Source organism: Phyllobates terribilis, unplaced genomic scaffold, assembly GCF_046119375.1.
Source record: "Phyllobates terribilis strain yellow unplaced genomic scaffold, ASM4611937v1 Scaffold_4__5_contigs__length_816908805, whole genome shotgun sequence".
NCBI lineage: Eukaryota > Metazoa > Chordata > Amphibia > Anura > Dendrobatidae > Phyllobates > Phyllobates terribilis.
This window is the reverse complement of record NW_027362764.1, coordinates 361,162,140-361,182,020: the sequence shown is the minus strand read 5'-3', so window position 1 is coordinate 361,182,020 and position 19,881 is coordinate 361,162,140. Positions and strand designations below refer to the sequence as shown.

The 19,881-nt window shown below is 44.8% G+C and overlaps 1 protein-coding gene and 1 long non-coding RNA gene across 3 annotated transcripts in view; one reads left to right on the top strand and one right to left on the bottom strand.

Moving 5' to 3' along the window:
* Positions 1-19,881, top strand: part of COL15A1 (collagen type XV alpha 1 chain) — a 904,466-nt gene that overhangs the window by 384,975 nt on the left and 499,610 nt on the right. For both annotated transcript variants that reach the window (XM_073678442.1, XM_073678441.1), the window contains exons 12-13: positions 4,199-4,255; positions 4,752-4,889. In XM_073678442.1, the coding sequence (XP_073534543.1) occupies positions 4,199-4,255; positions 4,752-4,889 (195 nt within the window). The remainder of the gene's footprint in view (positions 1-4,198; positions 4,256-4,751; positions 4,890-19,881) is intronic.
* The window catches only part of LOC141265402 (uncharacterized), a 112,649-nt gene continuing 98,191 nt past the window's right edge, over positions 5,424-19,881 (bottom strand). The window contains exon 4 of the long non-coding RNA XR_012320089.1: positions 5,424-5,628. This is a non-coding gene — a long non-coding RNA (uncharacterized lncRNA). The remainder of the gene's footprint in view (positions 5,629-19,881) is intronic.

The window sequence follows — 19,881 nt, the reverse complement described above, 5'->3', positions numbered from 1 at the left end:
GCTGGGGAGGTAGATTTCCGGATAAATCCCCGGGCCAGATTCTCCTTAATATATTCAGACATGGACCGGGTCTCAGCAGCGGACAAAGGGTAGATACGCCCACGGGGAGGAGTAGCGCCGGGTATCATGTCGATTGGGCAGTCATATGGTCTATGAGGGGGTAATGTCTCTGCTTCTTTTTTATTAAAGATGTCCGCATAAGACCAATAGGGAACCGGTAGACCGGGTAGATTGGCCGGGGTAGGAGAAGGACGGGCAGGATGAACGGGAACTAAACAAGTCTTATGGCAGTCCTGTCCCCAGCGAAGGATCTCTCCGGTCTGCCAATCAAGCACGGGTGCATGTTTCTGAAGCCAAGGTAGGCCTAGCAAGAGGGCGTGAGAGAGTCCAGGCAGAACATGGAAGAAGATGCTCTCAGAGTGCAGCATTCCCACCTGCAGAGTTATGGATTCGGTGATGAGTTGGGTGGGATGTGGTAAGAGGCCCCCATCCACGGCGGATAAGGGTACAGCCAGAGGCTTGGTGGGAATGCGGTATTTTTCTACCAGGGACTGAGAAATTAGATTTCCAGCAGCTCCAGAGTCAAGTTGAGCCAGTTCAAAATAACGGTTCTCTCCGCAGATGATAGAGACCGACAGCATCAGGGATGGAGAGGGTTTACTTTTGTCTAGGGCGACCACTCTGAGCGATCCTAGACACAGGCGTTTCCCGACCTCTCTGGGCAGGAACGGATCCGGTGCTCCTTACTGCCACAGTAGAAGCAGCTCCCCTCGGCACGGCGTAATTCTTGACGGGTTTTGACCATCTTGGTCTGGTCGACCTGCATAGGCTTGGGTGAGTGCACCTGGGGAGTAACGGAGGAAGTGACGGGTTTCTGGAAGGTAGGGGCAAGGCGTGGAAACCTCCTCTCACGGGTGACCTCTTTGGTGCGCTCTTGGAACCGGATGTCAATCCGGGTGGCAAGCATTATTAAGTCGTCGAGAGTGGTAGGGATGTCCCGACCGGCGAGTTCATCTTTAATACGACCGGACAGACCCTCCCAGAAGACGGACACCAGGGCATCATTATCCCAGGCAAGCTCTGAAGCAAGGGTACGGAACCGTATGGCATATTGGCCCACGGTGAGACCCCTTGACGGAGGCGTAGCAGAGATGAGGCGGATGAAGTCTCCCGTCCTGGTTCGTCGAAGATTTTCCGGAAAGCCGTGAGAAAGGCTGGCAGGTTGGACACCAGGGGGTCTCCTCTCTCCCATAGAGGATTTAGCCAAGCCAGCGCCTCCCCCGTGAGATGGGACATGATGAAGGCTACTTTGGCTCGATCGGTGAAAAACTGGTGTGCCAACAGTTCGAAATGCAGAGTGCACTGATTAATGAAGCCCCGTGCGTGGACGGGATCTCCGCCAAAACGAGGTGGGGCGGAGAGGCGGGGACCGGGAAGAGATGCCATGGTATTGATGGGCAGCGGTGGTGCCAGGGTAGTAAGTGTGCGAGTGGAGGCAGCTCCCGATGAGGCAGTAAATATGTCCAGGCGGGAGTTAACACTACGCAGGTGACTCAGGATGGACTCCTGTTGGGACCTCTGACGGGAAAGTTCATGACATAGGTCCGGGAGCGAGGGAGCTTGGGTGCCACCGGATTCCATGGCCCGAGCAAACTGTAACGGGTCTGGGAGGTGGAACCTCTGAGCAACTATACAAGGGGGCGGTCCTTGTAAGGAAGCGGGTGGCTCCCAGGGAAGACGGGCATGTAGTCACGGCAAGTGACAGGGACAGTCTCTGGGTAGAAGGGCAGGAGGTCACGGCAAGTGACGGGGACAGTCTCTTGACAGGCGGGTGGTCACGGCAAGTGACAGCAGGGTAAGAGTCTCTAGACAGGCAGGTGGTCACGGCAAGTGACAGCAGGATAAGAGTCTCTAGACAGGCAGGTGGTCACGGCAAGTGACAGCAGGATAAGAGTCTCTAGACAGGCAGGTGGTCACGGCAAGTGACGGCTAAGCCTCCAGGTAGGCTAGCAGGCAGGTAGCAGGTGAGCGCTCCCAGGTGAGCAAGTAAGAGTCTCTGGACAGGCAGGTGGTCACAGCAAGTGACGGCTGAGCCTCCAGGTAGGCTAGCAGGCAGGTAGCAGGTGAGCGCTCCCAGGTGAGCGAGTAAGAGTCTCTGGACAGGCAGGTGGTCACAGCAAGTGACGGCTGAGCCTCCAGGTAGGCTAGCAGGCAGGTAGCACGTACATTTAGATTACATATACTTACTTTACCCTCCGCTCTGCCACAATCCAGAAGTAGAGAGGGAGTCATAGAGAGCACAGGACAAAGCCTGCAATCCCCCTCCTACTGACAGTGCTGCTGACTGAATCAAGTTACAGCACTGAACTAGCAGGAATAAGCTACACTGCATTTTCTTTTAGCACCAGTTTATTTTAAATAGAGTAAATACATTTACGAAAACACCCCACAGACTGGGAGACAATACAAAGCTACATTCTGACAAAATGTAGACATGTGATGTCACCAGGAAAGCATAACCTTCTACTGGCTGCATCCTGATGACCTTCCTGCCTAATGACCTCACACACAGGTTTGAAGCCCAAAGTGCCTTCTAGTAGGAGCGAGATTAGGCAGAAATTTGCTGTTGTGCATGTTCAGAAAGGATTAATAGTACAAATACAGCCATAGCTGTGGTGGATCACAGCTAAGGAAAGAAGCTCTCAGGAATATCGGGGGTTCTTGTACCATGGTTCCTGACTAGTCTTTTACGCATATAGCAAAACCACCCAAGAAGCAGCATGGAGGAAACAACACCTCACTTGTATAATGAACAATCGGAATTAACTTGTTGTAGACTATGATAGCAGTCAGAGCAGAGCTGGGGGTGAGGTCGTGCTTCCTTGGTGGTTCTGCGATATGTGCAAGCTGAGCAAAGGGTGCATTTTGAAGCCATTGCCTTGAGTGCCAGTAGAGCTAATCCCACCCTTAGCGAACTATAACTTACTGATTTTTATAGAAGGTTGTAAACAGTAAACTACTAAATTTTAATACATTTTCACAGTTGTGCTCTGAAGACCATTTGACTTGTCATAAATTGTACCTGAAGCAGCATGTGATTAAAGAGGATTTAAACATTTTTGTAAAATTTTTTATTATTTTTGCAAGTATTTAGAAGTTTTTGTACATAGAGGCAGAATAACTAGAAGGAGAGAAAACTACTACGAAGAACACAATCGTCTTTCCAAAGCCTCACAACCTAATCAGTGTTAGCACTCACAAAATGCTACTGCAAATCAGAAATAAATTTAAAGGGTATATCCGGGACTTAAAAGAAAAAAAAAATCCAAGTAGTTGCTAACAGAGGCAACTATCTGTCTGTTGTACTTGGCACCTGTCATTGACCGCTCCTGCCGGAGATTCAGCTGCTACCTGTCAACAGAGCAGCAGTTTCCCTTCGTGTTGACAAGGCGGGACTACTGGCATCATGCTGATTGACAGCTGGCTTCCCTAATTAGTCAGTGGAGAGCTGACTGTCAATCAGCATGACACCTGCCCTGTCAACAGGAAGAGAAACTGATGCTCTCTTGACGTGACATTAGCGCAAGTCTGTGAGCGCTCTGTGCTGGCGGAGAACTGCGCTGGTCAAACAGGCAGGTAGGTAGCAACTTACCTGCCTGTTAGTGCTTAGGCACTTTTTTTTTTCTGAGCAGGCAGAAGAGTATGCTTTGACTAAGCTTTCACTGGAGCATTAAAATAGGGATGCTAGTGGTACTATGGATTCTAATTCTGGACAGCCCTAATTGTGGACACATTTGTTAGTACATTTATGTCAATGCGAGATAGTACTAATGAACATACTATAGCTTTTCTGTAAGGTAACATTGCATCTGCAAATCATAGAAGACAAGCAATATTGCTGACATTTATTGAATGCATTTTGGCAAATTGGACATGTTGGAAAAACTTGTGGCTCACACTAATAGGAATTGTGTCTAGCAGTCTAGAGGAAACTATGTGTCAGTGTTATGGTGATGCTGCAGGGTTGCTGTTATGGTAGACAAAAGACAGGAAATATCAGCTGACAGAGAAAAACTGGGATAATATGCCTTTAGGTGAAACTATACATTTCAATTATTTTATCTTATCCACAGTATTGACGCAATGTGGGTTCTATTTCATTTTCTTTGCCTAATTTGATATATTTTCTTTTCTTTAGCGAACTGATGACACTGAAGGTTCTGCAAGCGGAGATATTCCTGGATCAGGTCAAACTGTAAGAAACAATATAACACTGTTTTTTGTAGATTTTTTTTTATGTGAAACAAAATAAGGATCATCATTTTGGCTACATTAAAAGATAGTATATTTTAAATTATTGATGAAAAGATAAGCAGCAAATTGAAAAGTGAACACTTCGTTTTTTAATTACGGTAGTTCCGCCATTACCTATGTATACATCCATATGGCTTTGGAAGAACACAGCCTGATAGATCGAACCCTGAATGTTCAAGTGGGATCAAGTGTTACCAGCCTAAACACCCAGTGTAAATGATTACTGCTTGGTTAGTTGGGAGAGTGATGCCTTCTAAGGACAGCCAACAAAAGGAAGCGTTTCCAATTACATAACAAGTATAGTATAAGAAGTTCAAACATTACAAAGTCCTGTGGCTATGGGTAGTAGATGTACAAAATATATCTGTTTTTAATATATTTCAATTCAATATAAATATAGTGCTTGTTGCAACAAAAAATGTTTTCTTCTTTAAAAGTGCTTACCTGGACTACCAGGGCCAGTTGGGCCACAAGGACCACCAGGGTTGCCTGGAAGGCCAGGTTCTGGCTCCGGAATTGACGGTCCTCCAGGGAAGGATGGTAAAGATGGAGAACCTGGCTTGCCCGGGCCACCAGTGAGTAATGAGAATCTAACTATAGATGTCAGTATAATAATATGCCTAAAACATGGAATGTACAACTTGGAGGACCAGGAATGCCAATTAGAACTTCATGTGTTATTCATAACTGGTATTACTTTTTAGCATTTAATGACAGGATTTTGTGTTACAAAAGTGGAAGATACCTATGACAAAATAGACTTGGTACAGACACTACTAGAGCCTTTTATCAAGAACGTTTCCTGAAATTAATAGTAAGAATGAATACTATGTAATGAATCTTATTAGACAAAAGGACTTCTTTGTCCACTTATGGGGCACTTCTCCTCTTAATTTTCCACCAAGAAACAATTCCAAGCAATGAACAAAACAAAACAAAAGAAAAAAAGCATCCTACAGCAAACAGCGTGGCTGTCGCCATCTTTTGTTTCTTGGAATTTACAGTGCCTTGATAAAGTATTCATACCATGTGAACTGTTCCACGTGTTTTCACATTACACCCACAAACTTAAATGTATTTTATTGGGATTTTATGTGATATGCCAACACTAAGTAGCAAGTATGTGTGAAGTGTAAAGGAAATTATACATGAGTTTCTAAATATTTTAAAAATATTAATCTAAAAATTGTGACGTGCATTTGTATTCAGCCCCCTGAGTCAACACTTTGTAGGACCTCATTGCACTGCAATTACTGCTGCAAGTTTTTCGGGGTATGTCTCTTCCAGCTTTGCACATGTAGAGTTCCTGGAAAACTAAGAAAAATAAGGTTTTATTTAAGTATTATTACAAGTGAAGAAGGTATAAGATGATAAGGTGACATCTAGTGTTGAGCAAACGTGTTCGGATAAGGTGTTATCCGAGGACGCTCGAGTCCTAACCGAGTGTCTTCAGCATGCTCGTCAAATATTTTCACGTCGCCACGGCTGCATGTCTCACGGCTGTTAGAAAGCTGCAACACATGCAGGGATTGCCTAACAAACAAGCGATCCCAGCATGTGTTGCCGTGAGACATGCAGCCGCAGCGACACGAACATATTTTCCGGGCACAGCGAAGACACTCGGTTAGGACTTGTGCATGCTCGGATAACTCCTTATCCGTGCACGTTCGTTCAACACTAGTGACATCCTCTGTGACAATGTAATAAAGTCCCATGAGAGCACCTTTCCTCCAACCTTTTGTCAACTCAGTTCTCTCAAGTTCACAATAATCATCAGATTAGGTCTTGAGGACATGACCATCTAACGAGTCCAAGTTTTGAACTCCCAAGTTTTATTATGACACCACAAAAACTGTGAAGCCATTTTCCACCACTAATTTAATGTAAACACACATGGCCTTTTTTCTATTTTTCTGTTGAATCCATGTTAGTTACTGGCATGATCTATAGTGTTATACATAAACTTCAAAGCCATTGATAAATTCCCCAAAAACTTTGTGTGGTGTTGTACAGACCCCATGCACATGGTTCTATAATATGCAAGAATTATGTTCCTGCATGGTGTGGCATCATACTATAACAAATATGTATTTTAAAGGTAATGAAAAATAGTTTGCATTTTGATTGTTCAGGTATGGGATAAAGACATGATATTTTCCTAGTTATTGATCTTTAAAAGCCTCATGGTTAAACAGTATATCAAGAAAAAATCTAACATGAATCTTTTTAAAATAAATTAAAAAATGTTAAAAATGTAAAAAATATTAGCTTCATTTTCCTATACACTGAGCCTGGGCAATATTATTAAATATTGTTTCCTATCCCACTATGTAGTTGGTAGTAGTAATAATAATAATATTAGCAAATACCTTCAATCAGAAATGTAGTGTAATTCTTCTGAATTGCTATGTTGCTTACCCCATGAGCAGGGCATAACTGCTTCTACAGGTTATTCCTTTTCTGACCCTTAATGAGAGTGTCTATAATAAGCACATCATATTATAGCCCTAATAGAAATTGTACAGTGTGCTCTGTGCACCTTTGGCTTAGCTGAACTGTTCAGCATATATGTACACTTTACAGGTGCCAGTATGGTCAATCAAGGTATAGTGGGTAGGATGGTGCACTGAACCACGTCAATAGAGTACCATGCATCTTTTAATCAAGTAAATACAATTTCAGGCAAATATAGTAATGGATTCGAACACTAAAAATAGGGAGTGAAATTGAGCATTCCCTATAAGGTGCTGTACTTAGTTTGCACATTAATTTTGTGCTGACGGACTCACTTTAATAAATATATCAATGCTATATTTACTATTCTAAATTAAAATTCCCCATAATGCTATAAGAAGAAGGCACAACTATTAGTAGTGCAGATTCAACCATAGGATGTATTGTCAAGATACAGCTTTACAGTTAGTGTTTCAATGTCAAATACCTATGCTTAATTACTTGCTAAAAGTTAAAGGGGTTGTCCACTTTCATAAAGTCACACCCATACAATATAAAATATCTAAAATAGCAACCTAATCAGGTGCTCAACCTCCCTGGGTCCACTGCTGGCTCCCCACCACTGCCAATATCTCAGTATTTTGGCGGTAACAGCAAGCGTCATCACTCTAGATAGTCACTTACTCTTCGGCTCACCCACTAGTTTAGCAGCTGTACAGAGGTTGATGGCATGTGACACTGAGCTTAGGGACTGGCTAGAGTGATCAAGCTTGCTGTTGATGTGACTTTACTGCTACACTAAAAACTGAGACCTGGGCAGCTGTGGGGAGCTGTCACTGGAACTAGGGAGGGTGAATAGCTGCTGATAGCTGCCGGGTTTTATTTTGGGAATTCTACACAGTTTGGGGCCCATTTTTCTAAAAACAGACAACTCCCTTAATTGATTGGCTGTTAGTTTGCATCAAGGAATAAATTAATTTGTATCCACTGTGTAGAGAAAGATAGGGGAAAAATTGCTGATCACTATAGGTTCAAATGGAGGTGCACATGCTCTCCTGGTAGTAGGGAGAATCCCAAGAACAGCTCTCTCCAGCAGTCCCATTGACAATGAATGAAAGAGAGGTCAAGCATGCACACCTCTACTCCATTCAAGATAAGGCTGCAGAGCCCGTTCTCGGTACGACTTAGGGTCTCAGCGGTCTGATGCTTAGTGACCAACAACTTGATCTGTCTTCAGTTTGTTTTTTTTGGTGAATAACCCTTTAAATTAGTATTAACCTTTATTAACATTGTATCTCCATGTTACTTGCAATGCTCTGCAGATAATCACTGGTATATATATCATTCATCTACGTTGTTTAATCCATGATACTTTAAGTCATCACACTTACTTTAACAGTTTATGATCCATGTTGAGATTAGAGATGAGCGTTGTTCTACTCGAACTGTTCGCCAATCTCAAATTCGAGCTGTTTTGGGCGGTGTTCGAGCCGTTCGGCGAACACGAACAATTTGAGAAAAATTCGGCTGTTCGAGGTTATGTTCGATAACTGTTCATGCACCAAAATCATAACTGGATTTTTTCTCAGTAATGATGAAAATTAATGTTAATACGCAGTTTGAGTGTACAGCGGGGCGGGGGGAGGGGCAGGGGATGGATCTCTGCAGGAATAATGAAGATCTCCATTTTTTTTTTCTCTTTCCCGCATTTACAGTGGGGAGGTGCAATCTGTCAGCCTATCAGCAGCGCACACACGGAGCGAAGTGCTTTTTTTCACACAAGCAAGGGCATGTGTCATTGGCAGTGTATGTCACATGTCCTTGCCCTATAAGACCCAGCCATTTTCCCCGTCACCACCATTTTCTCACTGCTGCAGCTGCGTGTTAGACGGCACCGCTGTTGCTGTGTGCGCTATACCTTGTTAATTTCAAGCCAATTTTCGCACAAATCTACAGATAGCTTGGGAGTAGGGAATAGTTGTGATTGCAGTCCTTTTAAGGACTAGGTTACAGCATTTCCTACGACTTTTATCAGGCAGGTCTGTGCTCTTAAATAGATAGATTGTGGGAGTAAAGACTAATTGTAATTGGAGTCCTTTTCAGGACTAGGTTACATCAGTTCCTATCAGTTTTTGCCAGGCAGGTCTGTGCCAGTGCTGTGCAAGTTTTTTTCACAGCATTTGGCTGAATCTAGCAAAGCTAATCCTTTTTGGCCTATTGCAGAGTGTGTCAGTCAGTGGAGTAGCCTATCTGTGTTGCAAGATATACCACCTGTGTATAGAATACCAATTTTTTTACTGCACCTAGTGAAGTAAAATCTTTTGGGCATAGCATCATTCTATTAGTCCATCTATACTGACCTCCATCAGGTTGCAAATTGAATATAATTTTTTTCTGCATCTAGCTCTGAAAAAATATAGGGCTTCTAGCTGTGTGTGGGACTTGTTGTATTAGTCCATCTATACTGACCTCCATCAGGTTGCAAACTGAATATATTTTTTTCTGCATCTACCTCTGAAAAAATATTGGGCTTCTAGCTGTGTGTGGGACTTGTTCTATTAATCCATCTATACAGACCTCCATCAGGTTGCAAACTGAATATATTTTTTTCTGCATCTACCTCTGAAAAAATATTGGGCTTCTAGCTGTGTGTGGGACTTGTTGTATTAGTCCATCTATACTGACCTCCATCAGGTTGCAAACTGAATATATTTTTTTCTGCATCTACCTCTGAAAAAATATTGGGCTTCTAGCTGTGTGTGGGACTTGTTCTATTAATCCATCTATACAGACCTCCATTAGGTTGCAAACTGAATATATTTTTTTCTGCATCTATCTCTGAAAAAATATTGGGCTTCTAGCTGTGTGTGGGACTTGTTGTATTAGTCCATCTATACAGACCTCCATCAGGTTGCAAATTGAATATAATTTTTATCTGCATCTAGCTCTGAAAAAATATTTGGCCTTCTAGCAGTGTGTGGGACTTTCTCTATTAGTCCATCTATACTGACCTCCATCAGGTTGCAAACTGAATATATTTTTTTCTGCATCTACCTCTGAAAAAATATTGGGCTTCTAGCTGTGTGTGGGACTTGTTCTATTAATCCATCTATACAGACCTCCATCAGGTTGCAAACTGAATATATTTTTTTCTGCATCTACCTCTGAAAAAATATTGGGCTTCTAGCTGTGTGTGGGACTTGTTGTATTAGTCCATCTATACTGACCTCCATCAGGTTGCAAACTGAATATATTTTTTTCTGCATCTACCTCTGAAAAAATATTGGGCTTCTAGCTGTGTGTGGGACTTGTTCTATTAATCCATCTATACAGACCTCCATCAGGTTGCAAACTGAATATATTTTTTTCTGCATCTACCTCTGAAAAAATATGTGGCCTTCTAGCAGTGTGTGGGACTTTCTCTATTAGTCCATCTATACTGACCTCCATCAGGTTGCAAACTGAATATAATTTTTTTCTGCATCTAGCTCTGAAAAAATATTTGGCCTTCTAGCAGTGTGTGGGACTTTCTCTATTAGTCCATCTATACTGACCTCCATCAGGTTGCAAATTAAAAATAATTTTTATCTGCATCTACAGTACCTCTGAAAAAATATTTGGGCTTCTAGCTGTGTGTGGGACTTGTTCTATTAGTCCATCTATACTGACCTCCATCAGGTTGCAAATTGAATATAATTTTTATCTGCATCTAGCTCTGAAAAAATATTTGGCCTTCTAGCAGTGTGTGGGACTTTCTCTATTAGTCCATCTATACTGACCTCCATCAGGTTGCAAACTGAATATATTTTTTTCTGCATCTACCTCTGAAAAAATATTGGGCTTCTAGCTGTGTGTGGGACTTGTTCTATTAATCCATCTATACAGACCTCCATCAGGTTGCAAACTGAATATATTTTTTTCTGCATCTACCTCTGAAAAAATATTGGGCTTCTAGCTGTGTGTGGGACTTGTTGTATTAGTCCATCTATACTGACCTCCATCAGGTTGCAAACTGAATATATTTTTTTCTGCATCTACCTCTGAAAAAATATTGGGCTTCTAGCTGTGTGTGGGACTTGTTCTATTAATCCATCTATACAGACCTCCATCAGGTTGCAAACTGAATATATTTTTTTCTGCATCTACCTCTGAAAAAATATGTGGCCTTCTAGCAGTGTGTGGGACTTTCTCTATTAGTCCATCTATACTGACCTCCATCAGGTTGCAAACTGAATATAATTTTTTTCTGCATCTAGCTCTGAAAAAATATTTGGCCTTCTAGCAGTGTGTGGGACTTTCTCTATTAGTCCATCTATACTGACCTCCATCAGGTTGCAAATTAAAAATAATTTTTATCTGCATCTACAGTACCTCTGAAAAAATATTTGGGCTTCTAGCTGTGTGTGGGACTTGTTCTATTAGTCCATCTATACTGACCTCCATCAGGTTGCAAATTGAATATAATTTTTATCTGCATCTAGCTCTGAAAAAATATTTGGCCTTCTAGCAGTGTGTGGGACTTTCTCTATTAGTCCATCTATACTGACCTCCATCAGGTTGCAAATTGAATATAATTTTTATCTGCATCTAGCTCTGAAAAAATATTTGGCCTTCTAGCAGTGTGTGGGACTTTCTCTATTAGTCCATCTATACTGACCTCCATCAGGTTGCAAATTAAAAATAATTTTTATCTGCATCTACCTCTGAAAAAATATTTGGGCTTCTAGCTGTGTGTGGGACTTGTTCTATTACTCCATCTATACTGACCTCCATCAGGTTGCAAATTAAAAATAATTTTTATCTGCATCTAGCTCTGAAAAAATATTTGGCCTTCTAGCAGTGTGTGGGACTTTCTCTATTAGTCCATCTATACTGACCTCCATCAGGTTGCAAATTAAAAATAATTTTTATCTGCATCTACCTCTGAAAAAATATTTGGGCTTCTAGCTGTGTGTGGGACTTGTTCTATTAATCCATCTATACAGACCTCCATCAGGTTGCAAACTGAATATAATTTTTTTCTGCATCTAGCTCTGAAAAAAATATTTGGCCTTCTAGCAGTTTGTGGGACTTGTTCTATTAGTCCACCTATACTGACCTCCATCAGGTTGCAAATTCAAAATAATTTTTTGTCTGCATCTAGCTCTGAAAAAATATTTGGCCTTCTAGCAGTGTTTGGGACTTTCTCTATTAGTCCATCTATACTGACCTCCATCAGGTTGCAAACTGAATATATTTTTTTTCTGCATCTACCTCTGAAAAAATATTGGGCTTGTAGCTGTGTGTGGGACTTGTTCTATTAATCTATCTATACAGACCTCCATCAGTTGCAAACTGAATAAAAATTTTTTCTGCATCTACCTCTGAAAAAATATTTGGGCTTCTAGCTGTGTGTGGGACTTGTTCTATTAGTCCATCTATACTGACCTCTATCAGGTTGCAAATTGAATATAATTTTTTTCTACATCTAACCCAGCCAATAGTTTTGGCCTAATACCACAGTTTGGCCACTCAGCTCTGCTCGGTTCCCATCCATTGTTTTTTTGTACAAACAACTCCAGAGTTGTGAATTAGTTAACCACCAAAATGAGTGGAAAAAGGCCTGCTGCTGGTGGAAAGGGGAATAGGCGTGTTGGGAAGGGGAAAAAAGGTTGTGTCTGTGGGGTAGGTGTTAAAGCAACAGTAACATCTGCAGAAGAAAGACCATCTTCCAGCCAAACTAAAATGTCTACTTCTTTTAGCGGACAATGTGATAAGATCCCTTTCTTACGGCCACGCCAATCGCTACAAATTCCAGATGAGGCACAAAAACAGCAGGTGCTTCAACGGATATCAAGTGCTCCTTTAAGTGGGCTCTCCTCCACATCAACTTCAACATCACAAATACTCCAGTCCTCAAAGGTGTCACCCCAATCGCACTTGCTTCCTCACAGCTCCCAAATCTCCAGCTGCCCGTCTGAGTATGAGGTAGAACAGATGGTTGAGTCTGCAGAGCTGTTTACTCATACTATAGCCTGGGAATCAGAGGTCGACTCCAGCGCTTCTGTGAATCCAGACGAGGAAATGATCTGCACTGATGCCCAGAATCTTTATGAGTCGGATCCAGGACCAGACGCAGAAGGTTCTGACCATAATGTAGACCCTCATTCCCAAACTGTAACTCCTGTTGGTGGAGACAATGAGGAAGTCGATGATGAGACTCAAATACCTGATTGGAGCGACAACTTTAGTTTTTTGTCAGGGCAGGAACAGGTTGGCTCTGAGGACGACGGGTGTGATAACGCACAGGGTGATGATGATGAGGTTGGAGATCCCACTTACTGTCAACCCACAGTCAGCCAAGAGATGAGGTCAGCAGAGGAGGTGGAGGAAGATGCTAGTGACGACAAGGTCAGGTTGCGCCTTCCTGGACAGAGACGTAGTACTGGAAGCACGTCAACAACTGCATTCTCAAACACAACTCTGCCTCTCACCACAAGTCGTGGTGGCTCTTCAGGTCGCATGGGTGCTAAGCCTTGCATAGCCTGGGCATTTTTTCAGATCGATAAAGATGACCCAACTTGTGTTATCTGTAACATTTGTCAGCAAAAGCTAAGTAGAGGCCAAAAAATACATAGTTTGAGTACTTCATGCATGAACCGGCACATGGACATGAAGCATAAGTTGCAGTGGGAAGCTCAGTGTGCTACAATGCGGCCTAGCCGGCCGGGCCAACCACCGTCTGCCATATCTTGTGCATCCGCGGCCTCTTCATCCTCTGTGACTGGGGGGACAGCAGTCACACCTGTTTTGGGGCGCAGACCTGCCACCTCTTTCCCCGCAACAGCCAGCGTGATTGGCAGGTCATCATTTTCTTTGGAGGTGGTAACACCAGCTGGTGTTGAGCGCTGTCCGACATCGATAGCACCACCTTTGGATCAAGGCAACCTAACATGTCCGCCTGCATCTTCCTCACAGACCGGCAGTTTGCCGGGGACACCCTTATCAACCCCGTCTAAGCACAATAGCCAGCCCTCGGTCCCTCAGATGTGGACAAGTAAAACACTATTTCCTCCTAGCCATGAGAAAGCTAAGAGGTTGAATTTCACCATCTGCAAGCTCTTGGCTACAGAAATGCTGCCTTTCCGCCTGGTGGACACAGAGGATTTTCGAGACCTTATGTCCGTCGCAGTGCCCCAGTACCAGGTGCCCAGTCGGCACTACTTCTCAAAGAAAGGTGTGCCTGCGCTCCACCAGCATGTCGCACACAACATCACCGCTTCTTTGAGAAACTCTGTGTGTGACAGGGTGCATTTCACCACAGACACTTGGACGAGTAGGCATGGACAGGGGCGTTACATGTCGCTGACTGGGCACTGGGTAACTATGGTGACAGCAGGACAAGGGGCTGCTGTCCAAGTCTTGCCGTCCCCACGAGTTGTGCGTCAATCCTCTTTATGTCAAAGTTCCTCCACTGCTTCTGCCTCCTCAACCTCCTCTCGGTCTTCCACCTGCACCCAAAGCCTGTCTGGTCATGCCACAAGCTTTCTAACTGCGCAGAAGGGATCCTGCACACCTCCTTACTATGCTGGCAGTAGGGCTCAACGTCATCAGGCAGTTTTTACATTGAAATGTCTGGGAAATGTGAGTCACACAGCTGAGGAGTTGTGGTCAGCTCTGGAGAACCAATTTCATGAATGGTTGTCTCCACTGGACCTGAAACCATGGAAGGCCGTGTGCGACAATGCTGCAAACCTGGGTGCGGCCCTTCGCCGGGGCAATGTCACACACGTGCCTTGTATGGCTCACGTGTTGAACCTGGTTGTCCAGCAATTTTTAGCCCACTATCCCAGACTAGATGGCCTTCTGCAGAGGGCACGGTCGCTGTGTGCTCACTTCCGCCGTTCGCATCCCGCAGCTCAGCGACTTACATCTCTACAGAAGTCGCTGGGACTGCCACTTCACCGGCTAAAATGCAATGTGCCTACCCGGTGGAATTCAACTCTGCACATGTTGCAGCGACTGTGGCAGCACCGACAAGCCCTGGTGCAATACGTTCTGACGTATAGCCTGGGCCAACGAGATCCAGAGGTGGGGCAAATCACGCTGGAGGAGTGGTCTCAGATCAGGGACCTATGCACCCTTCTGCACAGTTTTGAAATGGCGACGAAGATGTTTAGTGCTGACGATGCCATTATCAGCATGACTATTCCGGTGATTTACATGCTGGAGCACATGTTAAACAGAATTCGGAGTCAGGTGGTGGCACAAGAGGAGGTGGAGGAAGTAGAGGAGGAGGAGTTGTATGCGGAAGGGCTAACATCTGCAAGGTCCAGACGGTCGGCAGCACCAAGGCGGCAGGCATGTGAGGGTGGGGGAGATGGTTTTACCAGGGCGCATGGTAGCAGCCAAACTAGTGAGGAAGGTGCAGGAAAGCAGGAAGAAGTGGAGGACGAACTGATGGAAGACTCATCAGATGAGGGAGACCTTGATCACATTTCTGTTGTGCGAGGTTGGGGGGAGAGGACAGAGGAAGGAAGCATGATTGTTACCTCGCCACCAACACAACAGGGACTTGGTGCTCCTGGATGCGCAACACACATGAGTGCCTTCTTGCTGCACTACCTGCAACATGACCCTCGAATTGTGAGAATTAGAAATAATCCTGACTACTGGGTTGCCACACTGTTAGATCCCCGGTACAAAAGTAAATTTGCAGAAATTATTCCTGCCATAGAAAGGGATGCACGCATGCAGGAGTATCAGCAGAGACTGTTGCAGAATCTTACATGTGCTTTTCCACAAAACACCAGTGGTGCACGTAGTGAATCTCACAGTTCCAACTTGCCAACCGTGGGACCGTCAAGTGTTCAGCACTCAAACCGTAACAGAACCACAGTATCTGCTGGTAACATCAATTTTGCGGAATCATTTCACCACTTTTTTAGCCCATTATTTGCAAGGCCACAGGAGACAAGAAGTCTGACACATAGTCAACGCCTAGAGACGATGGTACAGGAGTATCTCCAAGTAAACATTGAAGCCATGACTGTGTCACTGGACCCTTGCTCTTTTTGGGCTTCCAATTTGGATAAATGGCCGGAGCTAGCCACTTACGCCTTGGAGATCTTGTCATGCCCCGCAGCCAGCGTTCTGTCTGAACGTGTGTTTAGCGCTGCTGGTGGTGTGCTGACAGATAAGCGCACGCGGCTCTCCACTGATAATGTAGACAGACTCACGTTCATAAAGATGAACAAATCATGGATCCAAAACGACTTTTCTACCCCTGTGTCATCCTGGGGAGAGTAAAAGCTTGATGATTGGTTAAAATCACCCTACCAACCGTTTTAAGCTTTCAAATTACTAATCATGTTTATCTGTATCTTGGCTGGAAAATAATTTGGGCTTTGTAGCAGTGTGCAGCACTGATTCTATTAGGCCATCTATAATAAGCTCCACCAGATTTAAAATTACTAATCATGTTTATCTGTATCTTGACTGGAAAATAATTTGGGCTTTGTAGCAGTGTGCAGCACTGATCCTATTAGGCCATCTATACTAAGCTCCACCAGATTTAAAATTAATAATAATTTTTAGCTGCATCTAGCCCGGAAAATAATTTTGGGGCTCCGAGATGCGCAAGACACATAAGTGCCTTCTTGCTGCACTACCTGCAGCATGACCCTCATATTGTCAGAATTCTAAGTAATCATGACTACTGGGTTGCCACACTCTTAGATCCCCCAAACTTTTCGATCAACCTTTTCATTTTAATAAAGACCAAAAAAATGGTCATTTTTGAAATTATAAGCATTAGCAGGTTGTTAGAAACTGAAATCAAACAGTTTTCAACTCAAAACTTTATTCTAGGTGATGTTACATTTTCACATAGGACCCCTTGTTCGAAAGGAGCTTCTGAACTCTCTCGTCCATTGAATTTGTCAGGTTTTGGATGGTTTCTGCTTCAATTGTTTTGCATGAGGACAGAATACCCTCCCAGAGCTGTTGCTTAGATGTGAACTGCCTCCCGCCATCATAGACACTCCTTTTAATGATGCTCCAAAGGTTCTGAATGGGGTAGAGGTCAGGGGAGCATGGGGGTCACACCATAAGTTTGTCCCCTTTTATGCCCATATCAGCCAGAGATGCAGATGTTTTATGTGCAGCATGAGATGGTGCATTATCATGCAAAAAAATGATCTTGCTGTGAAATACACGGTTCTTCTTCTTGAACCATGGCAGGAAGTGCTGTTTGAGAAAATCCACATACATTATGGAGTTCATCTTTAGCGCCTTCAGGGATCCTAAAGGGGCCGACAATCTCTCTCCCCATGATTCCAGCCCAAAACATTACTCCACCTCCTCCTTGTTGGCGCTGTAGCCGTGTTTGCGTGGGGTGTCCATCAACCAGCCATCCTCCACTCCATCCATCTGGACCATCGAGCGCTGCACGGCACTCATCCGTGAACAAAACAGTTTTGAAATCAGTCTTCATGTAATGTTTGGCCCACTGGAGCCGTTTCTGCTTGTGTGAAGTGGATAGAGGAGGTCGACAGGATGGCGTATGCACAGCTGCAAACCTCTGAAGGACCCTGCATCTTGTTGTTCGGGGGACGTTGGAGGCACCAGCAGCTTCAAAAACTTGTCTGCTGCTATGACAAGGCTTTTTTGCCGCTGCTCTTTCAACCTGACGTAATTGCCTGTAGGAAAGAGTCCTCAATTTGCCCTTATCAGCACGCACACGTGTGTACTGTGAATCAGCTACATACTTCTTGATTGCCAAGACACTTCATCCTGATCATCGCACAATGTTGATTGTAGTCATGCCTTGACCTAAACACTCCACAATTTGTTGCTTCTCAGCAGCCGACACATCCTTTTTCTTTCCCATTTTGGCAGAAAATGTAGGCTGCTTAATAATGTGAGACAGCCTTCTTAAGTAGTCTTGCCTTTCATTGGACACACCTGCCAAACTAATTAGCACAGGTGTCTGCAATTGCTTACAGTGATATAAAGAGCCCTGACACACATCACCATCAATGAGTTTAACTGACAAACAAACAAATTCTTCCCTTATCACTCCTAAACACTTTTTGCATAATAATTTGGAACACAGTGTACATGTGCTTTTCCACAAAACACCAGTGGTTCACGTAGTGAATCTTACAGTTCTAACTTGCCAACCGTGGTCTGTATGGAGTTGTTCAATAAAGGGCCCAAAATTAAGATAACATAGATGGGAGAGGTCTCTATGAATAGGAATTCCTAAGTATTTGATACCCTGTGAGGGCCAGGCAAAGGGAAAGTTGGACTGGATGGAATCCTATATGGATTTGGGGAGGGAGACATCGAGGGCCTCAGACTTCGCTGCATTGATTTTAAAATTTTACCATGTAACAAAGTGATCTATTTCAGCCATAACAGCATGGATGGATATATGTGATTGAGTGATATATACTAGGACATCATCAGCAAATAGAGAGCACTTGTACTCGGTGCCTCCCACCTCAATCCACCTAATATTGGGGTTATGGCGAATTGATGAGAGCAGGTGCTCCGTCACTAGGATGTATAAGAGAGGGGACAGAGAACATCCCTGCCTTGTCCCATTGGTGATTGTGAAAGGTGATGAAAATGTTCTGACGCGCCCCCTGGGCCTTGGGACACCCGGAGCCGGACCCTTTTTGGTGGATGCTGGTGGTTGTAGTCTCCGTGGCGGCGACCCGGTTCCGTGGCTCAGGGCGGTCAAACCAGTGGCGGAACTATTTATGTGGTTTTGATGTTTAAATGTCCGACTACGCCACCCGTGGATTGCGGTCAGAGTGAACCGCCGCTCCAGGGCAGACCGCTGAGGCTGGTGTTGTGGGTGCAGCAGAGCGTAGCATAACTCCCCACGGGAGGAGTATAGCCTCAGGGCAGTGTATGCGGAGGATGGGGGTGATGGTGCAGGGCAGCAGCAGTAACGACATGGAGTCAGTGATGCAGTCCAGGGCCTTTACTCACAGTTCTTATTATCCAGACCACGTCTGCAGGTAACGGCTGCCCACGTCGTACTGTGCTCACCAGGTGAGGGGCTCAGACAACTCCCAGATAACTTTGGAGCGCTTCACAGGACCCCCTTTGTGTGTCCTTTGTCTGGCCTTTCTTACCAACCCTTCTGTCCGGCTGCCTCGGGCCTCCTCTTGGTAAACTTGGCGCCAGTTTCCCTGACCCTATGTGGTGCCTTCCTAGCGGGTGTAGCGAGGGGCTGCGCCACATAAAATGTCACAGCCTCCTGTTTCTAGCTGAGGGTCGTTTCCTGCCTCCACTAGTTTCGGGGACCGGTCTCCCCCTTTGGCCTGACCCCTCCACGCAGGTGGATTCGGGCGTGCGGTGGCGACTCGCCCGTCCGCACCCCTGGGATCCCTTCGTTCCTCGTTCCTGGAGCCTTCTCCGCTCCTCTTCCTTCCTTCTCCCTCTTCCAGGCCTGGGCCTCTGTTACTAGGCCCGCCTCCGGAGCAGAGCTCATGCAGAGCCCCTGCTCCCTGCCACTTCTGCTCAGACTTCTCTGCACTGAACTAAGATGGTGCCCACCTTTTATACTCCCTTCTCAATGCACCCAGGAACTGCTTCCTCCCTGCTCCTGCACTACAGGGTTCCCCTTCCTCAGTGTTCCCTCCCCCCACTCCAGCCAGGGACAGGGGCTGTCGTGCCCATCTCAGGGGCATATTGGTCGCCCTGCCCCACGGCAATGTGGTGTAATGCATGCAGGTGTCGGGTCCTGATCCACACTACATCCTTACCTGAGAGTGAGATATCACACCTCTGGGTGAGGTGCAATACCTCTGTAGCAACCGAGCCCTCAGGGTGCTACAGTTCCATTTATCTTCAGCCTAGGTGACGTATTGCGATACAGGGCCGTGATTTTGGCTATAAAAGGGTCCCCTAGACCCCTACCCCAAGCTTTTTAAGAGAATCATATATGGCGTGCCAGGAGACTCTATGGAATGCTTTCTCAGCATCCAACGAGAGTATCTAATTACAAATTTTTAACTGCATCTAGCCCAGGAAATACTTTCTGCCTAGTAGCAGTGTCTGCTAGTCAGCGGATTATCCCGGCTGTTAAGCAAGTTACACCACCTGTAGTTTGGACAC